This window comes from Benincasa hispida, chromosome 5 (assembly GCF_027475165.1).
Source record: "Benincasa hispida cultivar pf3 chromosome 5, pf3_genome.v1.1, whole genome shotgun sequence".
Taxonomy (NCBI): domain Eukaryota; kingdom Viridiplantae; phylum Streptophyta; class Magnoliopsida; order Cucurbitales; family Cucurbitaceae; genus Benincasa; species Benincasa hispida.
In genome coordinates this window covers 36,491,546-36,507,820 of record NC_143482.1, presented here as the reverse complement: position 1 = coordinate 36,507,820, position 16,275 = coordinate 36,491,546, and the positions used below count along the sequence as shown (strand labels likewise).

Below are 16,275 nucleotides of genomic sequence, written 5' to 3'. Positions count from 1 at the left end.
CTGGGAAATCTTCCATCATAGAATCCCCAAATTAATCAAGGTTTTACTGATAACTGTGAGTGTCTGACCAATAAACACGCATCTCAGTGTAAGATAAATATCTTTTATCACATTCTCAAGCTAGAAGTACGTACGCAGCAATAGAATTTCTCTTCAAGATTCTGCCAACGGTAGGCTCAGTCAGAATATTTGGTTGCTTAGTTAGATACCTGAAGACTTAAATCAACCAGCTGTTCAGGAGGGGGGAAAACGGAACCTAGGAGAATGAGGCCCGACTCCATATCCTCCACATATGTTAACATTTAAAAATGGGGACCTCCAAAAGAAACTTCTCAATCAAATAAAAATTTTAGAAAGAAAAAGAAAGATTATATGGTATTATACACTATGAGAAGTATTATTCTTTCATTTTCCGCTCTTTTATTTTATTTCTTTATTTTATTTTATTTTTTTGTGTTGGGGGGTGGGGTGGGCAGAGAGCGGAGGATCTTGACAATGGCAGCATACATTCAAAATCTTAGTTTCCCAGGACTACTTTTGAAAGCTTCAGTACCTCTAGAGGGAAAAATGGCAAGGTTAAGAACATTGCAGAAACATCCTCGTCGTCATCTCCGTCACCATACCTCTCTTTCCACTCTTCACATAAATAACTGTCACATTAGAATCTAAAACATGATTATGCGGTAACTTTTTAGATTAGAATCTCAAAGTACAAAGAATATTACAAAATATAGGCTTTTAAACTAACATCGCAAGAGATCTATAATAATTAGATAAATTAAGATATAAAATTCAAGGAGAAAACAGGAATAAAGGAGAACAAAAGGAGAAAAAATCATTAACACGAAATCAAATACCATAAATAATATTCCTGGTGAAACCCTTGGTGATAACAAAAAAGACAACATTGGTTCTCAATGCAAAAAAAAGCTCCAAAACTATTTCCAGTCAGTTCTCAAGACCAGAAATATATTATTTGTAAATTGTTCAAATTTTTTCTATCTAGGTAGTCTCCTAATACCGTCCAAGAAAGAGGTTCCCTTTTTAGTCACCTACCTTTTATCCCAGTTTAACTTTATTTAGGAGCCATCAACTGAAGTTTAATTAGGAGTCCTTTTAATTCCAAACAGATCTTTAGCCTGCTAAAACCGGCCCAAGAGATCGTGACCTAAATCTATGACCCAATGCATCATAAATGAATTGGAGAGTACAGAAGAAGGGGCATGACGTTATGTTCGGAAGAGAGGGAGTCTGAAGGTCTTTGTGAACTGTTTGGCTAAGTGTCTTGGTTGGAGTGATTCCTAGGTTTCCTGAAATAGCTAACAGTTGTGCTTTTCTTATTGTATCGTTGTTTGGCTAGTTCTTGGGTAATTTTGGATGATTATCAATTGAATATCAATAGAACAGTGTTGTTCTTTCTCTGTTTGTGTGTGTTTCTTGCGAGTGAATTCATGAAGGAAGAACCCTAATATATTGGTATCAAAGCACCGTCAATCCTGGGGAGGTTAAGATAAGTGACTCAGAAAAACAAGAGATGATTGAGGGAAATGAGAAAGACATACTTGGGAGGAAGTGAATGCTGAAGGAGGTCGGGCAGAACCTTTGCAAGGCTCACAACTGAAATGAAGGACAGCCAAGACATAGAACAGTAGCTACAGTTATGCGATTACTTATTTTGAGCTGAGCTTTGTCAGCTACAGATGGATTTATTAAACAAGTCTCAAAGATTTCATCCTTAAGAGTTGGAGATTTCGCTCCAATCATCAAAAGAATGTAATCTTCTGATAATAAGAATTTAAAAAAAAAATCAAACTTATCACCTCCTTTTCTTTTTTTAGTTCATAATTTTTTTTTGAAGAAACTTCAGCTGCAAACAAACTTGAATGATGCAAAGAGATCTACTTAGCTATAGAGAAAGGTAGATACTCCCAAATCCTTATTGACTGAAGAATCAAAATTCCTTTCCATGAGCATGCAATCCCATTTCTAGACTTCCAAAGAAATTCATTCAATATTTCCTAAAAGCCCGACCCCCTTTTCTGGAAATCCAACCAGAACCATAATTGAACTTCGGCACCCCCATTAAAAAGGAAAGAAATCTTAATGAACCAACAAAAAATATTTGAACTTTTAAAGATTGGAAAGCAGCCATTTTCTACAAGCATCTGCTTGCTTAACTTGACACTGTAAGGACAATGCCGAAGTGAGACAAGGGATTGATCCAACCATGATAAATATATTCCAACAAAGTTCATCATGCTCCTAATAGGTTCCACTTGGCCAAGAAGGAGGGAATTGATGTAAAGTATTCACTGATATCTTTTAGCTGATTTCTTTGTTCTTTGTAAATCTTGGAGTTCTTGAAAAAATCAAGATTGGAAGTTATATTCTTTTCAACTGAATCAATTAGCAAAGGTTTTTTTTCCCCAAAAGAAAACAAAACTTTTCATTGATATAATGAAAAGAGGCAAATACTCCAAAATACAAGATATGAATAAACAAAATATAACGAAAGGCAACATTAACAAAACAATACAAGTCAAATATCAATCAGAAAATATAAAAGCTCCCCAATTCAGACAAATATCTTGGATGGAAAAATTCACGAAAAACATACACAAAGAATGCCAAGAGGAAGCATTAAGTCTTGCTACTTCAAAACGATTGGATGCTTATCTTGGGAAACTCTTTGGTTCCTTTCGAACCAAATTTCAGCGAAAAGTGCTCTGACAGCATTCACCCATAGAAAATTTCATCTTTGAGCAATCTCCTAAAAAAGGCAACCCATGCCATCTCCATCCTAATGATTTGCAACCAAGCCATTCGGCATTCAAGCAACTCTATAAAGCCAAGGAAATCTCAGGCTAAGAGTCGAATTAGCTAACTAAGTGTCATGCCAAAAGGATATGCAGTTACCACTACCAAGCTTGAAACCAGAAAAGCTCTCTACTTGCAACCAGACTCTTGAATGCTTGTCCATGGACTTCTAAGGCTTAACCCTCCCTTTCCAGCCGTGTGCCAAGAGAAATGGTCACTACCATGAATACTATAAATTACTTTGGCCCATAAGGAATCAGATTCATGCAATAATCTCCAGCCCCATTTTGCAAGAAAAGCCTTCATTCCTATGCTTCAAACCACCCAGACCAAGACTCCGGCATTTTGAGACTTGGAAGTCAGCTCCCAATTAACCAAATGACTGACTTTTTTACCATTGTTACCTTCCCAAAGGAATGACTTAATAATTCTTTCAAGAGTGGATTCAACTGCAGTCGGCATTAGGAAAAGAGACATCTAACATATTGGCAAATTTTCCAATACGGCCTTACATAAAGTAAGCCTGCTTCCTCAGGAAAGATTGAATCTTTTCCATTGATCGAGTTTCTTTTGTACGTTATCAATAATTGGTTGCCAAAAAACAACGCTTCTTAGGGTAACCACCCAATGGAAGACCAAGATAAAGGAAAGGCAAGTGTTCCACTTTACAATTCAGATGGGTTGCTTTTGAATGAGTGATATCATCTTCCACATTCAACCAACGTAAAGCTTATTTGTCCGGGTTGGCTTTCTGCCCTGAAGACCATTCAAACAGTTCAATCATCTTGGCAAGAACAGCCAGCATTTTGTCATCATATTTGCAAACGATAAGAGTATCATCAGCAAATTGAAGAATTGGAACATTAATCTTATCTATCCCGACTTTGAAGCCTCCACAGGATCCTTTTTCAGCAAAATAATCGACAAAAGCACTTAATACTTCACTTACTAAAAGATATAAGAAAGGAGGAAATGGGAATTCTTCCACGAGCAAAGTTAGCTACAAAGGAGTTGGTTACACGCTGTGAATGTCATCTAGGCTGTTTTGTAACCTTTAAACTGTAGTCAGCATTTTTTCATCAATAACGTTTCAGAATTCTTCCACTTAGATTAATTTCTGTTGGATTGAAAAAACCTTGAACAAGAATGCAAACATTGGTCAAGTGTTCCACTATGCATGTTTCATTAGGGCCCACTCCTTCAAGGTTCCAGTAAGCATATTTCATGAAGGGTTTTTTAATTCAAAATACTGAATCTCTTGGTATGCTTTTTGAGACCCACATAGTTAATACTGATGTTACGAGGTGTAAATAAAGAAATTCGCCCCAAGTTAGTAGGGGTTAGTGTTTAAAGTGTTTTGTGTTAGTATTTTGGCTTATTGGTTATTTCGTTAAGTTGTGAGCATGTTCACACCTAACCCAATCTTCTCGAATGGAAGGGAATGCTATACTTTGGTTAAATCACGGAGTGACCCAAAAATTTTGAGGGGATGAGTTGGAGGGGAAAAAAATTCGGTATGCACCGAAACCGACCAACTGGCCGGACCGGTCAGTTTAAAAGGAGTGTGCAAAAAAAAAAATTGATTTTTGATTTAGAAAAACGATATGGTCGGTTTCCGCGTTGGTTTTTGTAGAAAACCAACCCTAACCGACCCCTAATCGCCCCATTAAGAGTCGATGAAAAGGAATAAGCCAAGCACCAATTAGAGCATCCCAATGATCCAAAACAGATCCATTAGGAGATGAGCTAACATCAAGAAGCCAAAGGAAAGAAGATTTCAAAGAAGTTTGCAACCATATATCAACCCAAAACATGATTCTGCTGCCATTGCCCAATTTGAAATGAGCAAGGGCATCAAATTGCTTCCAAACCTTTGAGATATACATTCAAGTGCTTCGAAAGCTCAAATTAATTATTGTAGCAAAATTCCAATCAAAAACCCAGGAACCATGAATGTTTATAATGACTTTCCTCCAACAAGCATGTGGTTCATTCATAAAACGTCACCCCCATTAAGCTATGAAAGCCATATTTCTGGATTTTAAATCGCCAAGACCAAGTCCTCCATCCAACTTTGACTTTGAAACTAAGCTCTGTCTCACCAAGTGGTTGATATTGCTACCTGCATTTCCTTCCCAAAAGAAAGTACACAACCCCCACCATCACAATACAAAGATAGCAAACGCAACTCATCCCATAGTAAAGCTCTCCTGGTAATCATTTGAACCATACACATAGTGATCCAACATTCTTTTTGTTGATAGGAAACTTTGACTGATAATGAATATCATCCTTGCAAAAATTCCAGAACTTGCAACTTGCTTTCCTACCAAAGAAACAACAACCTCCTGATTTGCCCCAAGATCTCACATAGACCCAACGAACTTCTCATGAACTCCAAATGGATTTGATTAATTTCTGATCAATAACTTCCAATTTGGTTTCCAGAATCAAGATCTAATCAGGACAATATTCTCTAGATATATATAAATAAGGATAAATATTCTCTAGATTTTTCTACTTCAAATTCTTCTTTGCTAAGAAGGGATCGGAAGCTGTTAGTTCAAAGAATCAGATTCCAAATGAATAAATTTGGGTTGTTTCCATTGTGTATTTTAATTCTCCGAGGTGAAAAATTTTTCTGAGAGTAAAACAAGTGAATCTTATTCAGCTTTCATATAGTCATATAAATCTAGGATTGTATCAGTGTGTTATTAATGATTCGAGTGAAGTCTATCTCATAGTATGACAACATAAATATATGCATGCCTGCCTGCCTACATATGTATACAAAATATACAATAGAACAAGAAGTATGAGGATACAATGGTGACTTTAAAAAATTATCAGCATTAAAATCAATCTCTCAAGATAATTTATCACTTGAAGAATATTATAACATAAGCCTATAATATCTTTATTCTCATTCATAGTGATTTGCAATATATTGAAAATAAAATTTGTCCACAAATATGCATTATATTAACGCATGCACACCCAATAAAAGAAACAAGGAATTCTTAACAAATGAAATGCCTAATCGTGAAGAAACATATCTCACAAGAAACTTGCAAAACAACCTTTACAACATCAGAAGTAAAAATATAAAAATTTTCCTTGGAACCAATCAAATAGATATATGAGCATATTACTTTTGAAAAAGATTCTTCAGCCCTCTGTGGCTCCCTTTAATAGAATCCATATGCAAGATGCATGGTACCTTGGATAAGTTATCACGTTTTTTATCTGCAAGATATTATGAAAATCTACATGAATAAAAGATCATCTTAGTAGTACCAATGACATTTTCATCAAGTGCTTAACATCTTGCCTTTCAAATTTACCACTTCACCAGGATGGCAGATGACAACCAAACTCCAATGGAGACTGTCACCAAGATTTGTAATTAGAATTAGAAAAAAGTACTAAAGGAAGAATAGTCAACTAAAATAGGATGCTTAATATATAAGTTATAACCTGTAGTTAACAGGAATGAAGATATAATCCTTTTGAAAAAGATTTACTTTCTTTGTCCATTTGTGAACACGCTGATATGCATCCCTTCCTCCACAAGCACTCGATAAATTTTTGTCAAGGTCCACAAGCTTTCGAAAGAAAAAACTATTGAAGAAGTAGAACCTATTGTTTTTCTCCGGTAGAAATTTATTTTTGAGATACCTACAACCAATTCATGTCTTAATTTTCAGTTTTCTTATTGAAATTAAAAGGGGGGAAAAGCGCTCAAATATGAGGTGAAATAATTGGCAGTGGTAACAGAGACAAAATAATGTCTCATTGAAATGAAATAAGCAAATAAACCGTCCTACCACTTCATTAGATAAGTTTATTAGTTGGTCATCCAGTCAGCAATTCTCTTTGTTAGTTAGTAATAGGTTAAATCATACAAAATACCATAAACTTTGGGATAGGTTTCAATTTTATCCATATTATTCCAAAAAATACCCTTGGTGCTTCTTCTAACAAAACAGTCCCAGGATCCTAGGCTTTAGGAAAATGAGAAGGTTGGCAAAGAGTAACCTCTTTGGCCGCACAAATAATGTGAAAAATTTTACATGAGCTTTTCCCCTACAACAGTGACGTGGCTCACAAGTCACAACAACCTCTCGCAAGGCTCACATAACTATCGTTGGACAAGTAAGCAAACACCCACCCACAACAAGGTCACACAAAGCCAACCTTTACGGGAAACTCTTTCCCAACCTCAAAGTGGGAACAATCGTGGTTCATTGTGGTTCTCATCTCTCCCCTTGGAGGTATACTTATCAGAATATTGGGTAGATTGCTAGTCGCGTTCATCGTCGTATAGGTGATGGCACTGCTACCTTTTTTTTGGATGGACCCCTGACTTAATTGTGGTATTTTATCTACTATTTTTTGCTGCCTGTTCCGCCTTGCCCTTCACCGTAATGATACTGTGGCGGCTGTCTGAATTGCCGATACTGATTCTTAGGACCTTCACCTTTGTCGTCATCTTAATGATCTGGAAATATCTAAATGGGCTATTTTAACCACCATCTCACATATGTTACTCATCGTTCATCTGCTGATGTTTGGATTTGGCCTTTAGACTCCTTGGGTTGCTATACTATTAAATCTCTTATGGTTGATTTGATTGGTCCTGTCGAACCTCTCCGAAAGGACCTCTACCATGCTATTTGGAAGGGCTCCTATCCGAAGAAGATCAGAATTTTCTTATGAGCCATAAATACAACTTTAGATTGCAAACCCGTAATGGCTTACATGCATCTCTCCACTTCGTGGTGCTCTATATGTTGCCATAGTTCTGAAACATAGGCTCACTTGTTTGCTCATTTCTCTTTTGCGAAGCATTTCTGGAATATTGTTTTGGAAGCTTTTGGCTGGTCTTTGATCTTCCCTAACTCTATTTTTTTTTATCTTGGCTTCTCTGTTTGTGGTGCATCTGTTTGGCGATTATAGAAGAGCTCTTTGGTTGGCTATTGTGTGGAGTTCCTTTTGGACTCTTTGGGGGAAACACAATGGTCGCCTCTTCAGTGATATCTTTTAGTTTTGATCGATCTTTTGATTTGGTGCTTACCATACTTTCAATTGGTGTAATTCTGAGTCTCCTTTAAATTCTTATAGTTTATCTTTCTTTCTTTCTAATTGGAGAGACTTATTGTAATTATCTATTTCATACATCAATGAAATGTTTCTGTTTCCAAAAAAAAAAAAAAAAAAAAAAAAAAAAAAAACCTCAAAGTGGGAACAATCAAAGACTAATGCAAAGAAGGATCTTCGTTGGACAAAGGTACCCAACCGACCTACACAACCTTTTTGCAAGCTTGCAGGCACCTGTCTGCGCCCTGCACATGTGTGCACACGTGCACTCGCCTATCTACATTCCCACTGCCTTGCACACATGCGCATGTGCCCACTGTGTGTGCAACAACATTAGGGCACACGCCTACAACCATTTTCCTTTAGGGATGAGCTTCCACCTACATGCCTACCCACCAACGCAAGTGTGCTTCCCAGCCCACTCCAACTTGCTTGTGTGCCAAGTCATGTGCATCAAGACTTGGGGTCGTAATAAACCTCCACCAATCAAAGTCCTCAAATTATGTTGTTAAAAAGAGCAAGTTGATGGCAAAGATGAACCCATGGCCGGAGGAAATGTAACTTTCACGAGGTAAAAACTCAAGTAAATCACCTTATCCATGTGACCTAAGAGGCTCCTCTTAGTCAGCCTTCTCGTTTGTCCAAAGACTCCCCAGATTGTTTTGCTAAAAGAAGCACCAACGCACAACACAAACAAACAAATTGGCCAAGGGATCAATCTCCAAGTTTTTCAATTCCATCAATCACTTCCCACAATTTGTGGGCTGTTCGAGACTCTACTAAGTCAAGTAAGCTAATTATACCTGTTATAGTTTTATTGTTAAGGTTTTCCATTATGGTAAATATTTTGTTTCCTTTCCTATGCTCTGTATACTTGCATATATTTATATCTTTGGTGAATGAATAGAATATTCTGATTCTCTCTCAAACCTAAGAGTTTTACATGGTATCAAAGCCCTCTAAATAAACTTAGAGTTTTGTGAACCTTAGGGTTTGAGAATTTAGAACCAATTTGTGTTACATCTAGGGTTTTGTGGAGAGGTGAGTTTAAACTTTTGCTCACAGCCACGGTCTTCGGTTCGTTCGCCGCAGTTAACCGCCGCGGGAAAAAAACAGGTAGTTTTTCAACACCGCCTAGTCCATCGAGGAGCCCAACTGCCAATCTACAGAACCCCAAAGTCCAGATTCCATCTAACCAACGCGTGAGGCTCACGTGCCACCTTTTCCCTTCTGCCGTCGATCCACACACCGGCGCGTGTAGGTGCTTGCGCCACCTGTTTTGGTTCGTCTTCTGTGGGTTTCTTCGGTTTTGTTGACTCTTCTTGGTGGTGTGTTTGTTTGGGCTATATACTCACTGCTTGTAAAGACATCTCTTCGGTAAATTAGAGTTTGATTCTCTTCTGTCCGGTGTCTATTTTTTGAGGTAATGGCTGATAAGAAACCAGTAGTCATGTCTGAGATGGTTCCTATGGTGTCAAAAGTAACTGAACATAAGTTGAATGGATCCAACTATTATTCATAGAGATCAAATGTCCACCACTTTATTAGGAGTATGGAGATGGATGATCACATCACGGAAGAGTCACCGATTGATGCTAATAAAAAGATTTGGTGGCGAGACAATTCAAGAATGCTTCTACAAATCAAGAATTCTATTGACCGTGAAATTGCTGAACTAGTAAATCACTGCGAATCAATCAAGGAACTATTGGAATATTTGGATTTCCTTTATTCTGGGAAAGAGAATATTAAAAGAGTGTTTGATGTTTGTAAGACTCTATATCAACCTGATCAAGGAGAAAAATCTCTTACAAGCTACTTTATGGAGGTTATACATGTGCGGAATTCAATGCCTTGATGCCAATCAACACAAATCCAAAAGTTCTAATGGCTCAACGTGAAAAGTTGTTTATCATGAGTTTTTTAGTAGGTCTTGCACCTAAATATGAGATGGCTAAAGATCAAGTGTTGTCAAGCTCAAATATCTCATCGTTGGAAGAAGCTTACACTCGAATACTTCGTACAAAGAAGACACAAGCAGTTATATCATCTTATTCTAGTAGTACTTTTATTGGGTGCACAAATGATTATAGAGGTAATAAGGGGGTTGAATCAAATAGCTCCAAAGGTCATCCTAACCACCAAAGATCAAATCCAGGAGGTGTTGTTTGCTATTACTGTCATAAACCTGTCCAAATGAAACGTAAATGCAGAAGATTGATGAATAAGGATCAGAAGGTGTCATCACCCTCTACACATGTCGCTTCTACTCTTGATAATCTTGACAAGTCAATTATGATTTTTGCAGAGGAGTATGCTAAATTTCAACAATATCAAGAGTCATTGAGGGCATCATCTTCTACTCTCATTACAGCCATCGCAGAGACAGGTAACATTTTTAAATGTCTTCTTTCCTCCACGTCAAAATAGGTCATTGACTCTGGTGCTACAGACCTTATGACAAGTAACCCCAATTTATTCTCTAACCTTTGTACATATACTTCTTCACCTAATGTCACTATAGTTGATGGAACCTCCACTCTTGTTTTAGGATCAGGAACCATCCATCTTACTGAATCGATTTCTTTGTCATCAGTTTTAAATTTACCACATTTCTCGTTTAATTTGATTTCGATCAGTAAATTTGATGAAAAACAGAGTAGAGAAACACCAAGATTTTACGTGGAAAACCCTAATCAGGGAGAAAAAACCACGGGATAAAAGGATTCTTATTAGAAAACTGATACAAAGAAATATAATGCGACCACCAGCTTAAATAGAAAAAAGGGAAACCCTATGGTACAATGAAAAAGACAAAATGCCCTTAAAGTATATTTCAACACTTCTCCTCAAGTTGGGGTGTAGATGTCAACAAGACCCAACTTGCTCACACATGCGTCAAACAGCTGTTTGGGCAGTCCCTTTGTTAGGACATCTGCAATCTGTTGATTGGAAGGAATATAAGAAACACAAATGTTGCCACTATCAAGTCTTTTCTTGATAAAATGTCAATCAATCTCCACATACTTTGTTCTGTCATGTTGATCTGGGTTATTTACTATGCTTATTGCAGCTTTATTATCACAGTAGAGTTTCATTGGACTGGTATGCTCTTGATCAAGGTCTCTAAAAAAATTTTCAAGCCAAATCCCTTCACAAATTTCCAAACTCATGGCCCTATATTCAGCCTCGGCACTACTTCTGGCAACAACACCTTGTTTTTTGCTTCTCCATGTAACAAGGTTACCCCACACAAAAATACAATACCCTGATGTTGATTTTCTGTCTACTACAGATCCTACCCAATCAGCATCGGTGCAAGCTTCAATGCATCGCCTTTCAGTTTTCCTGAACATCAAACCTTTCCCTGGAGAGGTTGTTAGATATCTCAAAATGCGCTCCACTGCCCTCATGTGTTCTTTGTATGGAGACTACATGAACTGACTTACCATACTCACTGCATATGAGATGTCGGGTCTAGTATGAGAGAGATATATTAATTTCCCAACAAGTCGCTCATATTACTTAGCTTTGCATTTGGAGTGTCAATTGGTTTGCAACTTGTCATACCTGTTTCCTTAAGCAAGTCCAGAGTATACTTCCGTTGGGAAACTGAAATTCCTTCTTTCGATTGGCCTACTTCCATTCCAAGGAAGTATCTTAGTTTTCCAAAGTCCTTGATTTCGAATTCTTCAGCCATATTTGCCTTCAATCGGTCCTGAAATAACAATGTCATCAACATAAACAATCAAAACTGCAATCTTCCCGAATACTGACCTTTTAATGTAAAGAGTATTATCAGAATGATCCTGTTTATATCCTTGCGATTTTACAAACATAGTAAACCTACCAAACCAAGCTCTTGGGGACTATTTTACCCATATAAGGACTTCCTTAATCTGCAAACTCGATGATTAAACTGTTTCTCAAATCCTGGAGGAGGACTCATATAGACTTCTTCTTCCAACTCTCCGTTAAGAAAGGCATTCTTCACATCAAGCTGGTAAAGAGGCCAATCCTTATTAACTGCAACAGAAAGGAGGACCCGAACAGTATTTTGCTTTGCGACGGGCAAAAAAGTCTCGGAATAATCAACCCCGAAAGTCTGAGTAAATCCCCTGGCAACTAATCTGGCTTTGTATCTATCAACTGTTCCATTGGGCCTATACTTTATTGTGAACACCCATTTACATTCAACTGCTTTATGACCACTTGGAAGATTGACTTGATCCCACGTATGATTTTTCTCGAGAGCTCTCATTTCTTCCATGACTGCGGCTTTCCATTCAGGGCTTTCCAAAGCTGTGTGTTTACTGTTTCGTATCACCACTATGTCTAGATTTGTAATGAGGGCCTTGAACTCAGGAGACAAATTGCTATAGGACAAATAACTCTGCAGCGGATATTTTGTACATGATCTAGTACCTTTCCTTAGGGCAATCGGAAGATCAAGGGATTCATCTCTATCTTTATTTCCTTCTTACATACTGCACTCACCCTCTTGTTCTGTTATTTTCCCACTTTCAACGGTTTTTTCAGTGGGAGTAAGAGACGTTTCTTTTCCAGGTTCTACCATGTTCTCAAGAGTCACACAATCATCGTCTCTACACCATCATCGACTTCGATTACATCTTTGCTGTCATTATCTTCCCTGCTTTTGCTCTCAACATTTTCAACACAAGCATCGGTTTTATCACATTTATTATCATGATCAAGGATAGGACACTATTAGTACTTGGAACTGATCTCTGTTCAGACTCATGGACTGGGGCCGGAGAGATAACAGGCGGCGCTATTTCCTTCCTGAGATTCTTCCTATAGTATGTGATCCAAGGGACTTGTTTGGTCGGGAAGATAGGTTCATTGGTATTGACACTGATATCAAGGATGGGTTCAGGTAAGACAGAAAGACTGGGACCCCAAATGGTTTCTTCACTAGTATGCTCCCCCTGAAGAGAACCATTGGGAAAGAATAGATGATCTTTAAAGAATGTCACATCCATAGAGACAATATTTTCTGGAAGAGGGATGATAACACTTGTACCCACGCCGTTGTAGTGGGTACCCCACAAAGACACATTTCTGAGTTTGAGGGATAAACTTGATACGGTTAGGGTCGTGAGTATGGACGAACACCACACAGCCAAAGACACGAAGGGGGACATTAGAAAGAAGTCTGGTATTTGGGTAGGACTCTTTGAAGAAATCTAAGGGGGTTTGGAATTTTAGAACCCGGGATGGCATGGGATTTATTAGATGGGCTGCTGTCAAGATAGCATCACCCCACAAATAAGAAGGAAGGGAAGTTGACAACATAAGAGATTGAGCAACTTCAACTAGGTGACGGTTTTTCCGTTCGGCCACTCCATTTTGTTGAGGGGTGTACCCACAGGAACTCTGATGGACAACTCCGTTTGAGATTAAGAATTCTCGTAAGGCATTATTAAGGTATTCTCGACCATTATCACTCCGAGAATAGCAATTTTGGCATTGAACTAGGTTTCTATAAAATTGTAGAATTGTTGGAAGGCCGAAGTAACTTCTAATTTGTCTGTCAAAAAGAAGACCCAGGTTAGTCTAGTATGATCGTCAATAAAGGTTACAAACCAACGCTTCCCAGTTATGGTAGTAACAAGTGACGGACCCCAAACATCGCTATGGAATAGGGTGAATGGTTTAGAGGGCTTATAAGGCTGAGATGTGAAAGAAACATGAGGTTGTTTGGCTTGGACACACACATCACATTTCAACTTAGAAATATTAATATTGTGAAAAAGATAAAGAAATAAATAATTCATATACTGGAAATTAGGATGGCCTAGGCGGTAATGCCATAACATATAATCAGTTTCAGAAACAGAAAAATGAGAAGAAAACAAACTAGTCCTATCACATATCCTAAAGAAGGCTTCTTCAGTGAGGAAATAGAGTCCCCTGTCATGTCGGGTAGTGCCAATTGTCATCCCCGAGTTTAGATCCTGAAAAACAATAGCATTAGATGACAAGATCACACGACACTTCAAATCCCTTGTAATTTTACTAATAGATAACAGATTGTAAGAACCTTTTGGCACATGCAACACATCTTGGAGGATTAAGCCTGCAAAGGGCGACACCCGTCCTTTTCCAGCAACGGGGGCAAAAAACCCATCTGCAATTCTGATCCTTTCATTTCCAACACCGGATTGATAAGACAAAAATTGATCCGAGGAACCAATTAAGTGGTCTATGGCTCTTGAATCTAATATCCATGGTTTATTACCAGTTATACTCACAAGGCCAAAGGAGTGAAAAGTACTTGATTGAGCAATTGCACTTACTCCAACTGTAGTAGTAGTGCTCTGAGTGGTTTCCTGATTCTGAGGCTGAGTATCTCCAGTAACAGATTCACCTACAAGAGCCCAACTTGGCTGTCGTTTCTTACCATTTGGTGGTCGGCCGTGAAGCTTCCAGCACTGATCTTTCGTGTGCCAGGGTTTCTTGCAATGTTCACACACTGGGGGTGGCTTATTGTTCTGTTTATCTTGGACAGTGCCAGATGTTTTGAAAGCAGTGGAATCTGTTGGTGTTACAGGTGTACTGTTCATGACCCTCGACCTATCTTCCTCCAGATGAACTTTAGAAGACTTCCATTAGGGATGGTATAGGTCTTGTCCCCAATATATGACTTCGCACTGTATCAAATTTAGAGTTGAATCCGGCAAGAAAGCCATACATGCGGTCAGTTTCCTCAGACTGATAATGTAAAACTCCTCCACAAGGACAGTTCCAAATCATTTCACAGCACAAATCCATCTCTTGCCACAAGAGACAGATTGTTAAAGTAAGCAGTAACGTCCATTGTCCCATGCTTACATTCATGGACCTGCTTAGGTATGGTATATAAACGAGAGGCATTCTGTCTCCTGGAGTAGAGTTTTTGAGCTGCCTCCCAAATATCACGGGTTGTGGCCGCATACAATAATGGTTTTCCAACCTGAGGTTCCATACTTCCAATCAAAATCAATCTCAACAAAGAATCCTCTCCTTTCCAAATTCGCTCTTGGGGATCACCTATCATTGGTTTTGGTATTTCACCTATCAAGTATCCAAATTTGTGACGGCCCTCAAGAGCCATTTTAATGGATTGAGACCAAGAAAAGTAATTATCACCATTCAACTTTTCTCCTATAATAAAGCTAGAAGAATTGCCTATACCTCCAAAACATAAATTTGAGGAGTAAGTAAGGAACAAAGTTACCGAATTTTCAGGATATGGGTTTAGATCTGGTTGGATATTGGATGACGATCCCAGGACTTCCCCAATAGCAGCTATCTGCTACTGGAACATCTCGTTCTGTCGTTTAATCTGTAGCTGCAACTGGGTAACTTAATCTTGGATTATACTCCCTTGGTCCTGGTGGTATGATGAAGAATCTCCCCTTCCAAACTCACCCATGATTGGCGAAAACTGCCCCATTCTATTGCTCATATTCGGCTAAGAGACACCCACACATCTTCCATCGATTTTTTGGTGCAGCAGCGGCTAAGGAGGGAAGACAGATTGCGACGGCAACAAGCGAGACAAACTGGGCAGCGCCATTCAACTCTGTCTGATAGCGACCGAATCTGATCGTGGCTGGGCAGCTCCGTTCGTCTCCATCTGATTGCGACAAAATCGGATCGCGACTAGGCGTCACTCACAGCTGGGTCTGGCGGCTGGTCGATCCTTCTTCGAATGAACCAAGCGGCAAGTCGCAGGGCTACGGTGGCTGGTCTGCTGGCTGGTCAGTCCGGATCGGCTGGTCGGAATGGATTGGGTGATCGTCACAAAAGTGGGGAAGAAGAGACTGAAAATATTTGTCAATGGCTTTTTGGATAATACTGGTTATATCTGGGTTATTCGTTTGGGATTCTCCTATTGGATTTTTCTCAATGGTGGCCAGGGTTTCGTCTCCATGCTCTGATACCATGATGAAAAACAGAGTAAAGAAAGAAAAATAGCACACCAAGATTTAACGTGGAAAATCCTAATCAGGGAGAAAAAACCACGGGTTAAAAATGATTCTTATTAGAAGACTGATACAAAGAAATACAATGCGACCACCAGCTTAAATAGAAAAAAGGGAAACCCTAGGGTACAATGAAAAAGACAAAAATGCCCCTAGAGTACAAAATCTTAATTTCAACAAAATTCACTCGTGATCTTCATTGTTGTGTCTCTTTTTTTTCCTGGTTATTGCTTATTTCAGGATCTTACGACGAAATAGACTATTGGGAAGATATTGGCTTAAGGATGGACAATAGGTATTACAAAAGTGGTGTCTGCTGTCTTCACATCTCCTTTTGGGTCGGGGAATGAACTGGGAAGGAGGTGTG

General features: G+C 38.6%; 1 protein-coding gene across 1 annotated transcript in view; it reads right to left on the bottom strand.

The window, feature by feature from the left end:
- The window catches only part of LOC120078284 (Cysteine proteinases superfamily protein), a 58,402-nt gene that overhangs the window by 4,967 nt on the left and 37,160 nt on the right, over positions 1 to 16,275 (bottom strand). Inside the window, 4 exon segments of the mRNA XM_090313997.1 lie at positions 554 to 650; positions 5,970 to 6,063; positions 6,149 to 6,204; positions 6,295 to 6,495. Coding sequence (XP_090170123.1) covers positions 554 to 650; positions 5,970 to 6,063; positions 6,149 to 6,204; positions 6,295 to 6,495 — 448 coding nt within the window.